The 20,640-nt window shown below is 38.0% G+C and overlaps 2 protein-coding genes across 6 annotated transcripts in view; one reads left to right on the top strand and one right to left on the bottom strand.

Moving 5' to 3' along the window:
- Nucleotides 1–16,794, top strand: part of TM6SF1 (transmembrane 6 superfamily member 1) — a 39,295-nt gene extending 22,501 nt beyond the window's left edge. For 2 of the 5 annotated variants that reach the window (XM_061179866.1, XM_061179861.1), the window contains one exon: nucleotides 2,781–2,972. In XM_061179866.1, the coding sequence (XP_061035849.1) occupies nucleotides 2,781–2,972 (192 nt within the window). Of the gene's footprint in view, nucleotides 1–2,780; nucleotides 2,973–3,875; nucleotides 3,952–4,550; nucleotides 4,656–16,759 lie in introns of those variants that run through there. The other 3 variants (XM_061179864.1, XM_061179865.1, XM_061179863.1) reach the window with 3 other exon arrangements.
- Nucleotides 10,662–20,640, bottom strand: part of HDGFL3 (HDGF like 3) — a 68,816-nt gene continuing 58,837 nt past the window's right edge. The window contains exons 4-6 of the mRNA XM_061179867.1: nucleotides 18,910–19,068; nucleotides 14,822–14,968; nucleotides 10,662–10,885 (exon numbers count right to left, since the gene is read on the bottom strand). Of these exons, the coding sequence (XP_061035850.1) occupies nucleotides 10,841–10,885; nucleotides 14,822–14,968; nucleotides 18,910–19,068 (351 nt within the window). The 3' untranslated portion in view covers nucleotides 10,662–10,840. The remainder of the gene's footprint in view (nucleotides 10,886–14,821; nucleotides 14,969–18,909; nucleotides 19,069–20,640) is intronic.

The following is a 20,640-nucleotide window of genomic DNA, read 5'->3' as shown; positions in this document are numbered from 1 at the left end:
CAAATTCTTTCCAGGTTGTCTCTATAGGAAAACAGAGCTATTAAAATTTAACCTTTTTCTTTGCCTTTATTGCCTCGTTTTCCATCCCAACCATCCATTCTTTAAAAAAAAAAAAAAAAAATCAAAGTAAATCTCTTAACTAAATTTAAGGTGAAAAATGATTTAGAATGAAGTAGAAGAAAAATTATTAGGGGCTCAACCTCACATCACTGAACTTTGGAGAAATTTCTGGGACCCATGACTTGAACCTGTCATCTTGGCCATGTGTCAGTTCAGCAGCACTGAGGTCACCAAGCCACCAGATCCTACTAGCACAGTGCTCAGGCTGAGCTCTTCGGCCCTGTCATAAGGAGGTCTCATGTGCTGCTGGGAAAATCACCCAGGAGACACGGTGCAGCCCCTTAGCAGCTATGTGCTTGGGAAGGGAACCCTCCTCAAGTGAGACTGAGGGTTTTCTGAAACTTCAGCACCCTGGAAACTGGACGCCATATGCCTTGGGAGGAAGCTATGGTCGGGTTGCTCACTCAGCTAGAGGTGAGGCCACTATAAATACACCCGTTAGAACTATGAGCAGTACCGGAAACTGCAGAAAACTGGCCTCAGGCTTTTTCTCTCAATTACATACTTCTTTTGATTAGAAATGCAATCATCTTTGCCCCTTGTTAAAACATTCTGAAGCAAAAGGCCTACTAAAATAGGTATAAAAAATAGAGAAATGCTTTGTAGAAGCTTTTTTGCATTTTGACAGTCACAAGACCATTACTGTTGAACGTTTATTGAGCTCTAACAATGTGATAGGTGCCACACAAAACATCAGACACAGTACCTGCCCGGTGGGCTTACAATCTAATCTAAGGACACGATCATTTTTTAATGTTGCCATGAGTTTGCTGTTTGTGAAAATGAGGTATTAACTGCACCGGTTAATGCAGCAAAAAAGCCTACGAAATCAGACTTTTTAGCAGGTTCCCTATGCAAGTAGGCATGATTGCTCATATTATTCTCTCAAACTATGGTTCGCATTTCCCCAAATTTGGTGATTTTTGAGATGTGTATAAGTGTCTATAAAGATAGACACCAAATGCACATTTCTTAAAACCATGGTTCAAATCTGGCCTCTAGTCCAGAAGAAAAAATTTAGTTACATATTCAGAAAAATACTGTTATTCAAAATAGGCCCTAGAAGAAAATAGTGACGGGGGCCAAGTTCCTGTTCAGTGTTCCTAGAATGTCCACAAGAGCAGCTCCTCAGGGCAGCCTCTCAAATGCCCTTTACTCTCAAGGTCTTTTTAGCCCAGAGATGAAATGCTTAGCGTTTGCTGGGTTCTGTTTGGGCATGTGCCCCGGGGGAGGTGTGTTTGAGGGCAGAGCCCTCTCAGTGCCTCACAGATCACAATGCAGACAATTCCTGCATTGGCATTGGCGTTGGTCCCTGGGTCCTTGGCAACACACCACGCTAATTTAATTTCTATCTCCAGAAAGCAGCAAAACTACCAGAGGCCCCCAGAATGTATCAGTAACTTGCAAAAATGTAACCTGTTAAAATCTGTCACTGATATAATCTGTATACATACTGCTTATGAAAACTTGTCCTTTGCTCATCATAGTAAAGTCAAGTGCTAAGTAACACTTTTATCTCTGTTAACCACTTAGCAGAATAAACTGATTTATTAACCACTTAGCAGAATAAACTGATTTCATATGGAAGGAAATGTAAGATAACTCATATGTATTTAAAGCAAATTATTTAGTTTTCATTCTTGTTACTTCTGTGCCTTCTTTATAGTATCTTCTGTCTCTTCACTTTGATCCTGATGAACTAAGTCACCACTTATTACATTTAGATTCCCAATCCTTTATTTGTGTGTATCTTGAATTTCAGTAAGATATGAAATGCAGACTCCAGGATTGCATTCTGTAATGATACAAGGATCCTGAGGAAATACTTTCACAGAAGCCTTTTCTAATAGTTTCCCCTGTGCTTATGAAAAGTATCAAAAAAGACCAACTGGCACATTCTGAATGCATGTTCTCAACAAGTAATCTAAGTACAAATGGGAAGCTCTTGCCTTTCTGTTTTGTAAACTCAGATTATGCTGACAAGCCATACTTCTAAATAATTTGATTTGAAAAGGTTGCCTGCATGTATATTTGCCATTGTTTAAAGAGCAACCAAATCCCTACCCCCACCTTATCTTACAAAACAACCCTTAGTATTTTTTAAGTTGCATAAAAAACCAAATACGTGAATAAATAAACAAACAAATGCATAATGAAGGGCTTTGAGCTCTTGCTCCAAGGAGTAGGTGAAAGAACTGATAAATGAAGCTGAGGCCCTCCCTCAGTGCTTCTCTTTAAATAGTTAGGCTAAAAATATTTTAAGCTGTCTAAACTCTGTACTTGCTTCATTTTTATTGGAACACATTTTGTGAGCCACAACTGAGTTCCTATATAGGATATCTCCAGAATGTAAATCAGGAAAAAGCAGATTTTATTCAGATTTTTTGTTAAATTGAGCCACTACTGTTTGGTATGGGGGCACTAGATGCGTTAAAAAACAGCTAGCCTGATAAAGACGTGCTAAAGAAGGTTTACTTTATTTGAACAGTTAAGTCAAGACTGGCCCTAAATTCAATGAAATATTGAAGACTATGGATTGTTTGAAAGTCCTGGTTTTGAGGGCACAGGAGCATGGTCTGAATGAATCATTCAGAACTCATCGTGCATCCAACTAAACACAAAATTCATGCTTACCCCCCCCCCTTTTTTTAATGCAACAGGCTCAGTTTTCTCACATCGGTGCTTCTCTTCATGCTAGAACTGCTTATATCTACAGAGTCCCTGAAGAAGCGAAAATCCTTTTTTTAGCATTAAACATAGCATATGGAGTTCTTCCTCAGCTCTTGGCCTATCGCTGTATCTACAAACCAGAGTTCTTCATAAAAACAAAGGCAGATGAAAAAGTTGAATAAAAGCATTATTTTATGTTTTTTCTCTCTAAATTACTGACTTTTGTTATTTTGGTACCAATATTTGGTCCCATTCCACTCTCTTCCCATACAGGAACATTTAAGAATACATAAATTCTTGCTCCGTACTGTATATGTGAGCTATCATAGGAATTATGTGGATAAATTTTCTTTTTCTGAAGGAAAATTGAAGTTATTCAGAAAGCTTGTTTAAAGAAATAATATATTTCAAGTTATTTGTGAATAAACTTGACCACCTATCTCAATATTCTGTTTGCACACTTTAAATATAAGTGAAAAATTACAATTTAGCTCCTATAATAGTGAGCATGAAAAGGAAACTGTTCAAAAGTGAAAATGGTCTATGCATATTAAAAATTTCAAAGTAGCAAATACAGATGGAGAAATATTTTTGCATATAAGATCTATATGTTTCATTATCAACCTCAGTATAAAAGACAAATTATCATAATATTTAAAAATGTTGTTTGAAAAATGTTTTCCCAAGGAAAGTATATTATTTACTGCTGTTTCAAAAATTGCTTTTACTGAAATTTTTTTGTGAGTGTAAATAGCTAAGGAGGGATCTATAACTTTATCATTACCCTTATTTTATTGGTGACTGGAAATGTTTCTATTGTATTTCTGTGTATATTTTTAATAAATTATTTTTGGTCTTTTATGAAGACAAATCTTATTAAATTTGAAACATTTTGTATATTTTTTTTCAGAAAAAGTTCTGTAGTCTTTACGCTTTTTGTTTTAAAAATCTGTCAGTTATATGTTCCAGTTCAAAATGTCATCTACATTCTCATGTTTTAGTGTGAGCAATGAAGAGGACTTTTCATGAATTAAATTTCATTACTTTTAAATTAAAATATTCAAAATTAAAAATTACCTTTTAAGGAAAAAGAACTGGACTGGCATTCCTACTATCTTTTAATGAACTTTTCATATTTGGAAATGTGAGTGAGTATAACAGAGGAAAATCAATATTTGCTAATAAGTAAGAGAAACAAACCAAAATTCCAGCCGCCTCCTCAGAGCCCGGGAGTGGTAAGTGGACTGGCGCTTTCATGCCCTCAGCTGCCATCATCACCACCACCACCCCTACCATCATCATTATCAGTGGCCCTAAGCTTTTAGAGCCACTCATGTTTTTCCTTCATGTTATTTACTAGCTCTTCACCAAAATAAGAAAACCAAAAGAAAATGGGGTCCAAATCAATGCATGGATAATGTCAAGTGTGTGAATTTAGGGTCCACTGAACTGGTAAGTATCTTAGACGTGCAAGCAATCATGTAGCCAGTTCCTCTCCCTCCCCACAGTGTTTAAAAAAACCCTAAAACCCATAGAGTGTTAAAAGAAAACCCTCACCTGCACTTGATTCTATTGTCAACTTGCTGTTAACAATTTTTGCTTTAATATATGAATTACATTAATACCTCACATTACATATATGAAGCCAAATTACACTAACTTAGTTGTTTACAACCTCAAACCTTACTCCCAGTACACATTCCAATAAATTTATTCTGTAAAAACAATACATTTTTTTGTTTTTGATTTTTTTTTTACAGTAAACTTTTCAACTACAAACCTCGAATACGCGAAAGATGTTCCAAGGACAAGCATAACAGGATTGATAAAACCCAAACTGACTAAATGTGTTCTCACAATATAAGCTGGCATAAAAATAAATAAAATTTTCTATTATCACAATTGCAACAATAATGTACACATAATAATGGTTTGTGGATGAGTATTAACTATTCTAATTCTAGTTCCAAAAGAAAACAACAGATCATTTTAAAAGTCTATATTTAAAAGTCAATGCTTTGTCTTACTTCCCATAGGGCTACTGCTGATTCCAGCTTTAAAATGTAAAGTATCCAGCTTGAGTGATTAGCTCAAATTGTATTGAGACTGGGAAAAAATAAATCATTGCCTTTATTTTGGAGTAACACAAAAGACTCACTAACTTCACATATAGAAACTGAGTTTGTGTACGTTAACAACATGAGTTTTGAGAAGTATAAGCTGTCAACTAGCTATTTCTAATACGGAATAGATATTTTACAATATGATTAAACTTTACACATGGCCTCAAAACTGAAGAACAATTTTAAGTTTATCTTCAATATGCCAACATTGTGTATCTAGGAATTGGTTCCTGGGTTCTGTCACAGAGAGGAAATCCCTTAAGCATTATGTTGAGTGGTCATTTTAAAAAATGCTAATTTATATTTAACTGAGTGTTTGGTGATGGTGGAGTAAAGGCAGGAGACTGATGAACATAACTGCCTTGATAAAGGATCCTAGACTTGTATAAGCTTGTGCAAAAATCTGGATAATCCTTAGTGGTTAAGGGCAACTTCATGCAACCAAATAACATGAAATTAAATCAATAACCTTAAAAAAGGCTAAAATGTCTTTTTTCCCCCAAACACAACAGAGAGGAATGTGAATAATGTACATACAAACTGGGGTTCTGTCAATGACAACAAGGACTATGTGTTGGTTCATATCAAATCCAAGAATATTAGACAACCAAACGTATAACCTTCTTGTGGTTTTCTTAATATGCAGCATTCATTATGGTAGTTAGGTCTGAAAAAAAAGAAAGAAAACAAACCTTTAGATGATTTTGGATATTAGAATAAAAGCTATCCACACCTTTATAGTATATAACTGGGTTTTCTGAGATTCCAGCCTGCACTGCAGCATTAACAATACTTAGCAAGAACAGCCCCTGAGGCTCTGCTTTATACCTATCAATGCAAAAACCTAAAGGAACGACTAGGGCATTTTTAGTGTTCCATTAAGAAAAAAAAAAAAAGGAGGGCTTCCCTGGTGGCGCAGTGGTTGAGAATCTGCCTGCCAATGCAGGGGACACGGGTTCGAGCCCTGGTCTGGGAGGATCCCACATGCCGCGGAGCAGCTAGGCCCGTGAGCCACAACTACTGAGCCTGCGCGTCTGGAGCCTGTGCTCCGCAACAAGAGAGGCCACGATAGTGAGAGGCCCGCGCACTGCGATGAAGAGTGGCCCCCCGCTTGCCACAACTAGAGAAAGCCCTCGCACAGAAACGAAGACCCAACACAGCCAAAAATAAATTATTAAAAAAAAAAAAAAAAAAGTCTAATTGGAAAGGGCACTGACAATACAGCTAATATTAAAAAAAAAAAAAAAAAAGGAAAAAACCAATAAACTTTGTCTACTGTCTGGCAGGGAACAGAGTGCAGTAGCATGCACTCTGTACAACTCCAGTACTATGTATTGCTGGGATACATACAGTCCATGGAAAAATCAAGATAATCCATCTTTGTGAGGACTTTGGTGTCAGAAGGAAAGGTAAATTCCTGAAAATTTTAAAAGTATTTGAAGAGTATGCAGATTATTCTGTATAATATTTACAACTTAATTACTTGTGACATATGGCTCAAAGAAATACAAAAGTTAATAAAATCAAGATGTACAAAAAGAACGGAAGCCTAGATTTCTGTTAAAATTTAGATTACATCCATGTGACAAAGATAAAATATTTCCGTTTCCTAAAAGAATTATGTTTCAATCTGGGTCCCACTTTAAATTGTATCAGGTTACATTTCCCCACAGGGATGCTACTTTTGTTTTCTTCATCATTATCCCAAATACATTAAACCCCTTAGTAATGTTCTCATGAGATGAATGAAAGAGGGAACTCGGGCCCCCAATATTTTTTCTAAAAACAGCCTGCTTCAGCTCTTTACTTCACTGAGTGAATGAACTTGTTTGTAAGCATACACGTGCTCACTCATGGGTATGTTTTCACTTATGCAGCCAAAATCTATCCTGTACCGTACATAATACAATATACAAATAATTCCAGAACCTTCAAATAGGAAACGTTACTAAACCTACCATCCACTCAAGATGGCAGAAGTACATTTCTTAGCCTTCTTTGTTCCTACCAAAATGAGAAAGCCAATCAAATAAAAATTACATTTAAAATCTGTGAACTTGGAAGATTCAGTGCCTGGTGACTCCTAACAAAGAAAAACACTAGAAATAAGATTATACTCACAGACTTTGGAGGATTTTCCTCCCTTGTGAAGGAGGAAGACACCCATTAAAACAATGAAAAATTGTTAATCAACCAAAGAAAATTCTTTATAACAATGTCTTTTTATTAATATTAATGTGAAAGGCAATACATTCTATGTTTACATTGGTAGAAAATTCATAGTAACAACTACTCAATCCATGTTGAAGAGTATGTTTGGAACAGAGGGTCTGATGGCAGCCTCAGAATATTACTAGTGCTCCAAACAAAGTACAAGTGGTAGCAAAATGTGACTATAACTTTAAGGACATGCTTTTTTGGGGGCGGGGTCTTTAAACAAGGTGCTATCAAATGAGTACTTATAAAACCAAATTATAAATCTAATTTTTTTAACTTCTCATACCATAATCACTCTCTGTGCACCTGTGTGTGAAAATATATCTTGCTAATTCATAATGGTGAATGTTCTGGACACACTGTTCTGAGTATTTGCTAGACTGGACGTCTCCTCCACGTAAGCAGCCAGAAGTTGTTCCTTAACGCGCTGCTTGCCATGCTCAGCGCCACACCACTTCTATACTGGATAATGGCTGGCTAATCCAATCAGATTCTCTCTTGAGGTATTTGAATATGAGGCACATTGAAAGGCTGTAGGGTGGCAGTGAAGCTGAAGGACACCCAGAACATAGTAAGCAGAAGTTATGAGGCAGGTGAAGTCATAGGATCATTTATGGAGCACCAGTTTTACTGCAAAAAATGATGACAGATAAACTATGGTTATTCAGACTTGGGTATTTGGCACTTTGTCAAAAATAAATGAAATGAGCCTATTATTTCAAGGAAAATGGCAGTATTTGTCGCCAATGATAAAATCTGAGCTTTTAAGTGAAAATTAGAACTACATGTCCATATAAGACCACATTTTCTTCCTATACTTCAACCAGAATAACATATCACAACAGAATGAATCCAGAAGCAGATATGAGAATCCTGCCTGATGTCTTCTATTAAAGCAGACATTAAAGAGATTTTAAAAAATGTAAAACCGTACCATTTTTCTCAAAAAATTTTGGGGAAAATGCATTTATTTTTCACAAAAACGTGTTATTTATACTAAGTAATGGGTTTATTATTATTTTAAAGGAAATTAATATCTTAAAATTTTGTTTTTATTTCTAATTAAGTAAATATCAATAGCTATATCAAAAACTCTTCGGGGCGCTCAATAACTTTTAAGAGTATGAAAGGGGTCCTGAGCCAGCTTGATGAACCACTGGCTTAGAATAAATGAGAATGTACGGTGAGAAATGAGACTGAAAAGATAAATTGGGGTTGGAGTGTGAAGGCCATTATATGCTGAAATAAGGAGTCTGGGCTTGATCTAGAGGGCAATGGCAAGACATGAGGAGGCAGCACTATATGGCAGGAAGAACAATAGGTCCAGAGTCAGAAGAATAAAGGTGTGAATATTGGTTAGTGGTTACAGTGAACTCTCTGGCTGTCCTCCCAACATTTATTCTATCCTCTGCTCCTCCCCACAATTATGTGATAGCCTTGTGATTTGGGGACTTGACTCCAGCTCCAGGGATGGGGAGAACCTGACTGGTCTGAGCCAGTTCTAATCCCCTTGTTATCAGTGGTTGGTTCAGGGATGGGCAGCTTTCTGACATGGATCTCAATGATGGCTGCCCCCTGGTATTCATACCCTTGTGTAATACCCTCCCTTTGAGTGTGGGCTGGACCTTGTGACTTGCTTCTAATAAACAGAATGAGGCAAAAGTGATGGGATAACAAAAGACTGACTTCTGTGTTGCTAGCATTCTCTCTCTTGCTAATGAAGCCAGCTGCCATGTTGGAGTTGCCTTATGGAGAGACTCATGTGGCAAGCAACCACGGGAGGCCTTTGGCCAATAGTCAATGAAGAACTGAAGCCCTCAGCCCAGTAAGCTGTGTGTAACCGAATCCTGCCAACAACTTTCTGAGTGAGCTTGGAAGAGGACCACCCCCCCAGTTGAGCCTCCAAATGATCTGAGCCCCTGCTAATACTTTTAACTGCAGCTTTGGAGAGATCGAGATAGAGGTATCAACAAGTTACATCTATTTGGATTCCTGACTCATAGAAAATGCTATTTTAGGCCACTGAGTTTTGGGATAATTTGTTACATGGCAAGAGACAATACAGCAGGTATATTATCTGCATGGCTTCCTGGCCACAAAGATCAGTCCCCTCCACTTTAAAGCCACATGAATCAAGAAGGGGAGCTCTAAGTGTCCTGGAGCCTACCCCTTTCTGCCTCATGCTTCCACTTGCAGGGGGAAGGATGAAGGCAGAGGGCCTCTGGAAATAAAGGGGGTCTCAGAAGTCTGTGGGTTCCTTGTAAGAACCTCTTCTTTCCTTTCTTTACCAATATTCATAACTTCAACACCACTATCTGCCTTGAGCCATCAATAATCCTTTTTCCTTATGCCCTTTATTCTTGCTTACTTCGGTTGCCACAAGATGGGCTCCAGAGCATCTATCACTTCCTGGACTCTCATCCTCAGTCACTTTATACATGTTCGTTTATGGCCCCCAAACCAGATTCCTCAATCTCTTCCACTGGGCCCCTTGGAAGTCATAGCCATCAGCAAATTTCCTAAATTCACGAGATATTTTACTCATCAACTTGTTCTAACTGAAACCTGGTTTCCACTGAAGATAGTGCTGCTTCTTTTCCTGCAACCCCCAGATGGTAACTATTTCCTTTGCCACAGCTCTTATACTACAGGCCCCCGAGGTAGGGAAGGTGTCCTTGATCTTAATGACTATTTCTAAGCTATTCTTCCTCTCCCTTGTGCTTCCATCCCCAGGAAGAACAATCCTTCTAGCTTTTAGTCTCAATATTGTGAACCACCACCCCTCCCTAACTGCAGTCACCTCCAGACACCCCGGGTCACTCCCCCTTTCTCCTTGAAGAATTTAGCTCTGGCCCACTGTCATTCAATACCATAACTGCTGGATGTCGACATGCAGAGAGATCGTCTTTCCAATACTCTGGCCTCTTAAGTTCCTAGACTTCCTCTTCTCCAAAGATCTCGTCTTCCACCTTACCTCAGTCACTCATTTGCATGGTTATTTCGTAGACAAGTGATTCTCAACCACTGAGAGTATTTGCAAATACTGTTTTAAGTCATTGTTTTTTTGGGGGGAATTATGGGAACATTTTAGGTTATTATAAGAACTTGGAGGTCCTGTGGCATTTAATGGGCAGGGGCCAAGGGTACTAAATGTCCTGCGATGTGAACAGTGCTCACACAATGAAAAACTGTCCCACTCAAAATACCAAACTCACCTGCACTGTCATCAGCACCTACTGCCACCCTTCCGCAGTTTGATCTAAACATCTTCCTATTCTATCTCCACCAATCTTTCCAGCTCGCTTCCTTTATCCAGTACTCCAACTCCAAGAATTCTTGGATACACAAAATCTGTTGATCCTATCACATCCTTATTTCCCTCTGAACATATTTTGGATTCCATGGGTCCATCATTATAATTAATCCCTTCCTTGCATACACCCGCAACTCCCTTGTCTTGAACCTCCTTTATTCTCTGGGCAAGCGCCAATTCTAGTTAAATGCAATTCTCTGCCACTCCGTGATTGCACAATTGAATATGCCTGGAGAAAAACACACAGCCATCTGACCGTTCTCACTTTAAATTCATGACCACTAACCTCATGTGGGCCCTTACTGCTGTCTGGCAATTCAACTTCATTTCCCAAGTCCAATCACTCTTCTGTTCTTCTAAGTAACTACTTTATCCCTTTTCCTCTCTCTTTAAACTTTCAACACTTCTTCCTGTTCTCACTCTCAAATGTTAACCTTGCTTCCTAAGAAGATAAAAGCAATCAGATGAGAACTTTTGCATGCTCTCACCCCAAGTACTCATTTACCTGCCCCTGTGCCCAATCACTCTGCATTTCCTCCTGCTTCAGTGGATGGAGTAAGGTAACTAACCCTTCCGGATGTGCACTAGATTTTATGCCTGCTTGCCTTCTGAAGAGTACTACTGTGGCAATTTTTTCTTACATTATTATTTTGTGATCATTCCATATTTGGATCATTCTGATCAGCATATGTGCTGTATATTCTCCCATCAAGAAAAAAAAGCCCCTCTGACCTTCTATCCTGGACCATGTCTATTAAATATTTGAAAAAAAAATTAGGCTATTTGCCCTACAAGATATCAGGACACATTATAAAGCTACTAAAATTTAAGAAAGTTTAGTACTGACCAAAGGAATAGAATAGAGAACCCAGAGAGAGACCCATGGCTATATGACAGATGACACTGCAGATCAGAGAGGAAAGGAGAGACTATTTAATAAATGGTGCTGGTTAAATGGTTATGCTATGGGGAAAATGCAGTGGGAGCCTATCTCATACCATACACAAAAATCAATTCCAGATGGATTAAACACTGAAATGTTAAGAACTTTACAATTTTAAAAGGAAATATAGGAGAATACCTTTCTGACTTTGAGATAGGAAAAGACTTCTTAAACAAGACAGAAAAACGATAACCATAACAAGAAAAGCTTGATACATTTGACTACAATAAAATTAAGAAAGTCTGTTCACTAACAGCTTAGAGAAGATATCTGCAATGCATATGACCACCCATAGTAGTTAGAATCCAGAATATGTAAAGGAGTCCTACAAGTCAGTAAGAAAAGAAGTCCAACAGGAAAATGGGCAAAAAATCAAGCACTGCACAGAAGAGGAAACAAAGGTGGTCAATAATCATGTGAAAAGAGGCTCAACTTCATTATTGATCAAAGAATCACAAATTTAGACTATAATTTACATCCACTATATTGGCAAAAATTTTAAAGTCTGACAATGCCCAGTTAATCACAGGGAACTCATACACTGATGGTGGGAGTATACACGGGTCCAACAACTTAGGAAAATAATTTGGCATTACTTTGTAAAGTTAAAAACCTTAAACTCATGACTCAGCATGTCCAGTGTGAGTTTACATACCCTAAAGAAACTCTTGCATATGTGCATTAGCTCAAAAATGAGCAAAATTAAATTATTATTTAAGTATATACGTATATGTTAGGTATGGGCTAAAATTCTGAAAATGAAAAGAAATAATAAATACAACGCTAGTGGTTATCTCTGGGTAGGAAGAAGATAGGATGGGGAAGAACATGTATATAGATACAAGTTATTGTTATGTTCTAGTTTTGGCTGAGTGGTAGGGTCTCTGGTATTCATTAAATTACCATGCTTACTACTTTATTTTTATATTATATATATATATCCTTTTGTGTATAAAATTATATTATTAGAAACAGGTTAAAAATAAAAAGATCTCAGGCTCTTGCTTCAAATTCAGGCTCTGACTAGCTGTGTGACCCTGGGCCAATCCTTTCAGCTTCAGTTTCCCCAGCTACAAAATGAAGATAACACCTGCACCTACCTCCTGGGATTTGTATGAGGATCAAATGCATGTACAGCATTTAGCACAGTATGTGGCACATGGTAAAAATGTTAGCCACTACTACTCTGACTCTGCTGCTGTTGTTACTTCTAGTAGCAACTATCTTCTGAGGTGCTTTCAAGTTATTAAAGTAGAAATGGTTTTATTTAGAAAAATGAATCTACAATGCAAGAGCTACAGAGTGAGAAGTCATCAGTAATACATAACAGCTGAAACCACATAAGTGCATAAGATGGAAACAGGGGAAGCTTTCAGACTGGAAGTGTGCCAAGACAGCCTAGAGAAAAGTGCTCTAGAAGGAGACTGAGGAGACACTGGGAGAGAAAGCAGAAGAGACTGGTGACCTGGAGGCAAAGTCAGGAGAAGAAAGTGGCTAATGGTATTAAATGCTGCAGAGTAAAATAAAGACTAAAGGAGACACTGGATTTGGCAATGAGAGGATCACTAGGAACCTTTACAAGAGCAGTTTCCATGAACCGGTCAAAGAAGAAACAAGAGTGCCATGGGTTAAGGTAGCGGTCCCCAACCTATTTGGCACCAGGGACTGGGTTTCATGGAAGACAATTTTTCCACGGACTGGGGTGTGGGGGGGCGGGGGGGAGATGGTTCAGGCGGTAAAGTGAGCAATGGGGAGCGGCAGATGAAGCTTCCTTGCTCGCCCGCCGCTCACCTCCTGCTGCGCAGCCCAGTTCCTAACAGGTCTCTGACTGACAGGTAGCGGTCCATGGCCTGGGGGTTGGGGACCCCTGGGTTAAGGCATGAGTAGGTGAGAAAGTGGACCCTGGGAGAAAAAAGAACTCTTTTAAGAAATTAGAGATGAAGAGAAAGGTGAAAAGAGTAGGATACATGGTGGAAGGGAGGTATCTTTAAGGTTAAGGGAGACCTGATACTGTTTATAGGCAGAGAGTAAGGAGCCAGCAGAAAAGAAAGTAAAAGTATAGGAGAGAAAGGGGACCACTGACAGGGTGTAGCCTTGGAGAAAGCAGGAGATGATATTCTGGACTCTGGTGATAGGAAGGTGCAGATTAGTGCTTCTCTTTAATGTGCATATGAATGACTTGGGCGGTTAGTTAAAATGCAGATTCTGATTCCATAGCTCTGGGGTTGAGCCTGGATTCTGCATTTCTAACAAGCCCCCAGGTGATGTTGATGCTACCTGTCTGCAGACCACACACTGAGTAGTACGGGTGTAAACTACCTCTTCCTCTGTCACAGGAAGTACAGCTAGAAATGGGATTGGCAGTAAAGGGGAGACAAGTTGAGGGCGTTTTTGCTATATACATATTGAAGTTACCTAGGATGAAGGAAGATAGCAGGTGAGATAAAAAGAAAATCAAATCCAAGTCAGGTACTCAAGCCTTTAGTGACTGTTAGCAGCTCTGTGTCCCTGGGAGGGCTGCAGGCAAAGGTAATGATAGAGGACTATTTATTGGAGAGAGGTCAAGAGAAGGAAGACAGGCAGAGGATGGAGTAAACTGAGCTGGGTGAGAGAAACAAGGGAATAAACAGAATCATAACTTGGGAAAAATTATGGGTAACTGGAAGCAGGAGGAGACAGTTGAGAGGTAAACAGTAATGACAAGAGTAAGCAAGAACTCAGCTGAAACCAGAATTTAACTAAAGAGTAATAATAATTTATTTTATCAGTATTGTTTTAAAATGATTTGCCGCTGTCCAATTAGTCTTCATAAAGACTCATGGAAAATGACCAGGGGCAAAATCTGCCTTCACTAAAACTTTTACAAAGGTGGACTTGCCTGTGACTTTGAAGTTAACAGAGGTTAACAAAAGTTAACAAGATTCAAAGTGTACAAGTTTTCCCCTTGGTTACTTTAAACATTAATATTCACATATAGCTTGAATATTTAAATGTTTATAATCCCCATGGGTATATTAAATTACATACTGCTTCTAAGAAAGAAGGAGCAGTATAAAATACCCTATTTTGAACATGCCATTCATTTTATAAGAAATAAAACTGTCAAATTCTGAGGTGGCATTTCATAATTTCAATACTTCATGCCTGACTTCTAAAAAACTCTCAAGGTGCTGAAGTTAGTTTAAAAAAGAATAAACCTGTCAGAGTTCCAAACTGATAGATAGGTGTTAATTCCCACCCAGCTCTCTTTTGTTCTCAGACTCTAAGCATCCGATCACTTATTCAGGAGCTGTGAGTGAATGTATATGTCAAGCTGAGAATGTTTCTCCATTTACTAAGTCAACGTTTACTAATGCTGAGATATGAAACCTGTTCTGAGGCAAAATGTCTTCTAAGTTAATAGGAAGATAAGATAAATTACAGGTATATTCTTACCCCTTCACTGGTTTTTTGCAAGTCTGAAGTTGTGTTTCTTGTGTCATTGCCGGCATCTCCACCCTCAGAGCTGCTTTTATTTTCTTCTTCTTTGCAGTCCTTGTCATCTTCATCTCCTGGAGATTTCCGGGACTGTTTAGAGGATTTCTAAATATTTAGACAAGTTAAAAAGTATAGTCAAAAGTAGAAACCCAAATGCACAAATGTAAGTAAGAAATGTAGAAGTAGCTGACCTATATCCAGTCTTTGTGGCTTGATACAGGATATACCAATACAACATGGCAGTGTGCCAGGACTGAGCTAGGTGACCTTGGACAAGTCATTTCACCTCACGGGGCCTCAGTTTAACCAGCTGGAAAGGAAGTAGAGGTGGACTAGATAACCTTCTAGTTCTTTCCAGCAGTGTGATATTAAAAGCAGAAAATAGAGATTCACATACCTGGAACACTGTCAATGAATAAATATAGCTGATGGACACCACTCTAGGAAGGCTACAGAGCTAGAAGGCACCCTAAAGGTCTCCTTGTCCCTCTCCATCATTTCACAGTAGAATGTTAGGTCCAGAGAAGCAAGGTAAACTATCTAGGATACTATATGGATATTCATGTTGGAACACTTATGGAAGCTGTTTGGTTAATGGTATACATGGAATGATCTTGACAAAACTTTTCTATCACTATATGATATGAATTAACTTTAATCTTTTAAATTATGGATAGTTATTTAAGAACTCAAGGCCACACTGGTAAACTAGCCCTTTTTTTCTTATCAACTTGCATTTGAAACCAAGATGAACTCTACAGTGAAGATGAAAATACAATTATAGTTCGCAGCCAGAGCTGCTTTGCAGAACAGCATTAAAAAGATCAAAAGCTGGCCCCACTGTGCACCTTTAAGAAAATAAAATGTAGCATTTCACTTACATTTCCTTTTGAGAAATTTTATGAATCTTTAAGCACATGGCAAATAACAGCTAAGGCAAAACTCATTAAGGCAAGTCACTTTTGGTCTTACAGAAATGAATTAGCAAATCTGAGCTTCCTGAGACAATCAATATTTTAAAATGCAACTTTCAAAGAGAAAATATCTTCTAGCTATGTGACAGAATATGTAATTACATTGCTTCTATTTTACTTAACTGAAACTACCAACCAAGCCCCAAATGTCAGTTTAAAATGACTCCATTTTTACTTTTTACAAGGAGGGAAAGCAGGGATTTAATAATCCAAACATGGAGTGCCTGGAGTTAAAGTTTAGATCAAGTATGATGATATAAAAAGTGAAATACTTTTGTTCTCCTAGTAAATACAGTATAATTATTGAAATGCAGTAGTTGCTTTATATAGTAATTCTCAAGTAATAGTCCTTGACTTGCAGTTCTTACAGATAAGGCAGAACTCCCTAAAATTTATAGTGCTTACAAAGGATACGAGTAATCCTACAAGTGAGTTTTTAAGCTTTATAATTTGATATACATAGACTAGAATTAGGGCATTACTATGTTTTGCTAATGAGTCACATTCGGTATTCTACTAAGAAATCTGGCTGCCAAGCTATATTTGGTAACCTTAGAAAGCTCTTACTGTGCTTATGCAGATCGTCGCAATTCCTGTAATTTTGGGGAAGGACCCTTCATCAGTTTCATCAATATGGTTTTGAATTGGTTGTGTGTCCAACTGTTGCTATCTTTGGTTTTTAACTAAGATTACTAACGGTTTACTATCATCATCAGTTTAGTTTGTTGTGAGGCTCTCTGATTAGCCCTACTTTATACAGTAAATAACTTGCATGCAAAATATTTTTTGCTTATAATTTTCTAGTATCTGTTATGGCTCAAATATGAATCACACATACACTTACTGCTAAAATGATATATACATAACCTCCCTCAAATGTGCTTATATTATGGCTCTTCATTATGAACTTTTTTTTCCACAGAAAAACAGAATTAGGTGAGGTAGAGGGAAAGTGGGACTTCTCCCTCAACCTAACTTGGATGCAGTCAAAAAAGTTTGTGAACCGAAAGTTTAGTGGTAAAGGAAGATTATTCAACTTTAAGAAACAGATGTAAAAAAAATCACCATATTCAACAAAAAGGAAGCATTTGGGAAGCCAAAGAGAGCAGTGAGGTTATACGAGGTAAGTGGTTCTCTAAATGTGGTTCCCAGATCAGCAACATCAGCTCACTGGATATTTAATTCCCCACCCTGGACCCCGCCCTAGACCTACTAAGATAGAAAATGGTGGGGGGTGCCGACACTCAGCAATAAGTGTTTTAACAAGCCCTCCAGGTGATTCTGATGCATGCAAAAGTTTGAGAACTACTGTGCTAGGTTACTCAGTTGATATTGAAAATTAAAAATCATGGTTCTTAAGTGATCATGAAAGTTGTGATCTTGAAGGAAAGCAAAGGAAATGATTCTTTAATTTAAAATCGATAAGCCTTAGTAAGTAAAGTATGTCTTTACCTCTTCACTACTTTAAATTATAAATCCACCCCAGGTATGAGCCCTATTACTTCTGGCTTTCACAAGAGTGATGAAATAATGACATTTAAAAGCCACATATCCACACTATTAAATACCTCAGGTACCTTAGAGAGCTTAGATAATTTAGGGTGGTGCAACACATTACATAGAAGCTCAGCAGGCAATCATAAACTAAATTAAATTCAATTAGGTGTTTAAATGAAGTCCAAAATGTTAAAAGAAATTCAGCTTAAAAAATAACCCCTATGGAACATACAGTCTGTTAGGGAAAATTCTAATTATTTTGTTGCCATTTGCAAACTTTACCCCCATTTAAGGCAGAGACCATGTTTTTCATTAGGTGTACAGGAAGTAACATGCATTCATACAATTTTACCCGTATGCCAGTTGGGTGGATTTTATAGACTGTAAAATAAAATGTTGATAGTCTAAGAAACCCTTGATACTTGTTTTTAAGGAATTTCCTAAGTATATCCAGCCACTAAATACCAGAGTCTAAATGGAAGTAATTTGTCCAAGTATTCAACTGTGTGACAGACCAATTGCAGCAAAACTTGTACCCATCTTTATCTTCAAAGATCCATCTACCTTGCTTTAAGTTTCTAAAAGGTGAACAATTTCCACAATATCATAGTTTTTTCAATTGTATTTCTGAATTACTGTATGAAAAACCTAAACCTTCAATTTGTAAATCAAGGCTCATGTCACGCCTCCAATAAATTACTGTTACATCTGAAATAAAATTCAAACTCCTTAACATGGCATGCCAGTCTCCATTATTTAGCCCTTGCCTGTCTCTGCCTTCTTTCAATCCAGGGCATGTCAAACTCTTCCCTCCCTCACAGCTTTGCTGCTCTGCCACATGTGCTCCTCGTCCCATGCTCTTCTTTCAGGTCTCAGCATAAATTTCATCTTTTTGGAAAGGCCCGGCCACTCTATCTAAATAGATACACTTATTCTGTTGTTCCCTGCTCCCATTCATTTCCTTCATAGCCCTTTCAGAATTTACAGTTATTTATTATTTGTTTTTTAACTCTGTGTTTCCACCCCCCCAACCCACTGTATTGTAAGTTACATGAGGGTAGGAATGGCGTTGGATTTGCTCACCACTATCTACCTAGTACAAGTGTCTGACATAGAATAGGTGACCTGGAAATATGAGAACTGAACAAATAAAGAGCCAAAGCACATTCTTTAAAGCAGAGAGACAAGAAAGAGTCTATCTTTATATTTACATCTATAATACTAGACATAGTCCTAAATTGTACTGAGTCTCTTATATTCCTAAATTCTTCAGGGCTCACCTGGGGGTTGTTATAAGAGGAATACCTATTCTTACATCCTTGATTAAAGAACAGTCCTCCTCCAACGGAGAAGGTGCTATTTTCAGGGTCTATAGCCCTTATGAGTCAATACCAGTTACCCTCACATCTAAGATCACCTGTCTTATTCCCCTCAGATATATTACTGTCTCTAAAGGCAGAGGCTCCACAGAGCTAATATATTTCTATGTGCCCAGTGAATGAATTAAAAGTAATCTAAAAACTTTAATGAATATGCATACAGCATTAACAACAATGGGAAAGGTTTCTCAGTAACCTTTGAAGTGTATGACTTTTTCCGTTTTGAGCCTGCTTTTTCATTCTTTCTTTTGCCTTTTCCATCTTCTTCTACTCTATCACCTTCTTCCTCACTGCTTGCATCTGCAGTATTCCCGCCTTCTCCCTCGGTTTCTGAAGAGCTCTGTTGCTGAATTGCCTAAGAGATAAAATATTAGCTAATTACATTTTTGAAAAATAGCAAAGACTACAGACTATGAAAAGAATCATTCTATTCTAATTAGAAGAAGTTCAGCTTACTCAAGATTTTCAAAATAAACGGCTGTCAACTTCAATTTTCCAGTGACCAATTGACACGAACCCTCTTAAGGTAAAAGAATTACAGGCATACCTCGGAGATACTGCAGGTTCAGTTCCAGACCACCGCAATAAAGCAAATATCACAATAAAGCAAGTCACATGAATTTTTTGGTTCCCCAGTGCATATAAAAGTTATGTTTATACTAAACTGTAGTCTATTAAGTTTGCAGTAGCATTATGTCTATAAAAACAATGTGTATACCTTAATTTAAAAATATTTTATTGCTAAAAAATGCTAACCATCATCTGAGCCTTCAGCGAGTCCTCATCATTTTTGCTGGTGGAGGGTCAGCCATGCTGATGGTTGCTGACTGGTCAGGGTGGTGGCTGCTGAAGGCTGGGAGGCTGTGGCAACTTCTTAAAATAAGACAACAGTGAAGTTTGCAGTATGAATTGACAAATGATTTCTCTGTAGCAGGCAATGCAGCTGGATAGCATTTTACCCACCATAGAATTTCTTTCAAAATTGGAGTCAGTCCTCTTAAACCCTGTCACCACTTTATCAACTAAGTTTATATAATATTCTGAATCCTTTGTGGTCATGTCAACAATCTTCACAGCATCTTCACCAGGAGTAGCTTTCATCTCAAGAAACTACACTCTGCTCATCCATAAGAAGCAATTCCTTATCGATTCAAGGCTCTTACATCTCCAGGCTCTGCTTCTAATTCTAATTCTCTTGCCATTTCCACCACATCTGCAGTTCCTTCCTCCACTGAAGTCTTGAAACCCTCCAAGTCATCCATGAGGTTTGGAATCCACTTCTTCCAAACTCCTGTTAATGTTGATATTCTGACCTCTTCCTATTAATCACGAATGTTCTTAATGGCATCTAGAATGGTGAATACTTTCCAGAAGGTTTTCAACTGACTTTTGCCCAGATCCATCAGAGGAATCATCATCTACGGCAGCTATAGCCTTACAAAATATATTTCTTAAATAATAAACTTGAAAGTCTAAATTACTCTTTGATCCATGGCTGCAGAATGGATGTTGTGTTAGGAGGCATGAAAACAACACTGATCTCATTGTACATCTCCATTAGAGCTTCTGGGTGACCAGGTGCATTGTCAACGAGCAGTAATATCAAGATTTTCAAAGGAATCTTTTTTTCTGAGCAGTAGGTCTCAACGGTGGGCTTAAAATATTTAGTATACCATGTTGTCAATAGACTGTGCTGTCATCCAGGCTTTGGTGTTCCATTTATAAAACACAGGCAGAGGAGATTCAGCATAATTCTTAAGGGCCCTAGGATTTCTAGAATGGTCAATGAGCACTGGCTTCAACTGAAAGTCACCAGTTGCATTAGCTCCTAACAAGAGTCAGCTTGTCCCCTGAGGCTTTGAAGTCAGGCACAGACTTCTCCTCTCTAGCTATGAAAGTCCTAGATGGCATCTTCCAATAGAAGGCC

The sequence above is a fragment of the Eubalaena glacialis genome, chromosome 2 (genome assembly GCF_028564815.1).
Source record: "Eubalaena glacialis isolate mEubGla1 chromosome 2, mEubGla1.1.hap2.+ XY, whole genome shotgun sequence".
Classification (NCBI taxonomy): domain Eukaryota; kingdom Metazoa; phylum Chordata; class Mammalia; order Artiodactyla; family Balaenidae; genus Eubalaena; species Eubalaena glacialis.
This window is presented reverse-complemented; position numbering and strand designations above follow the sequence as displayed.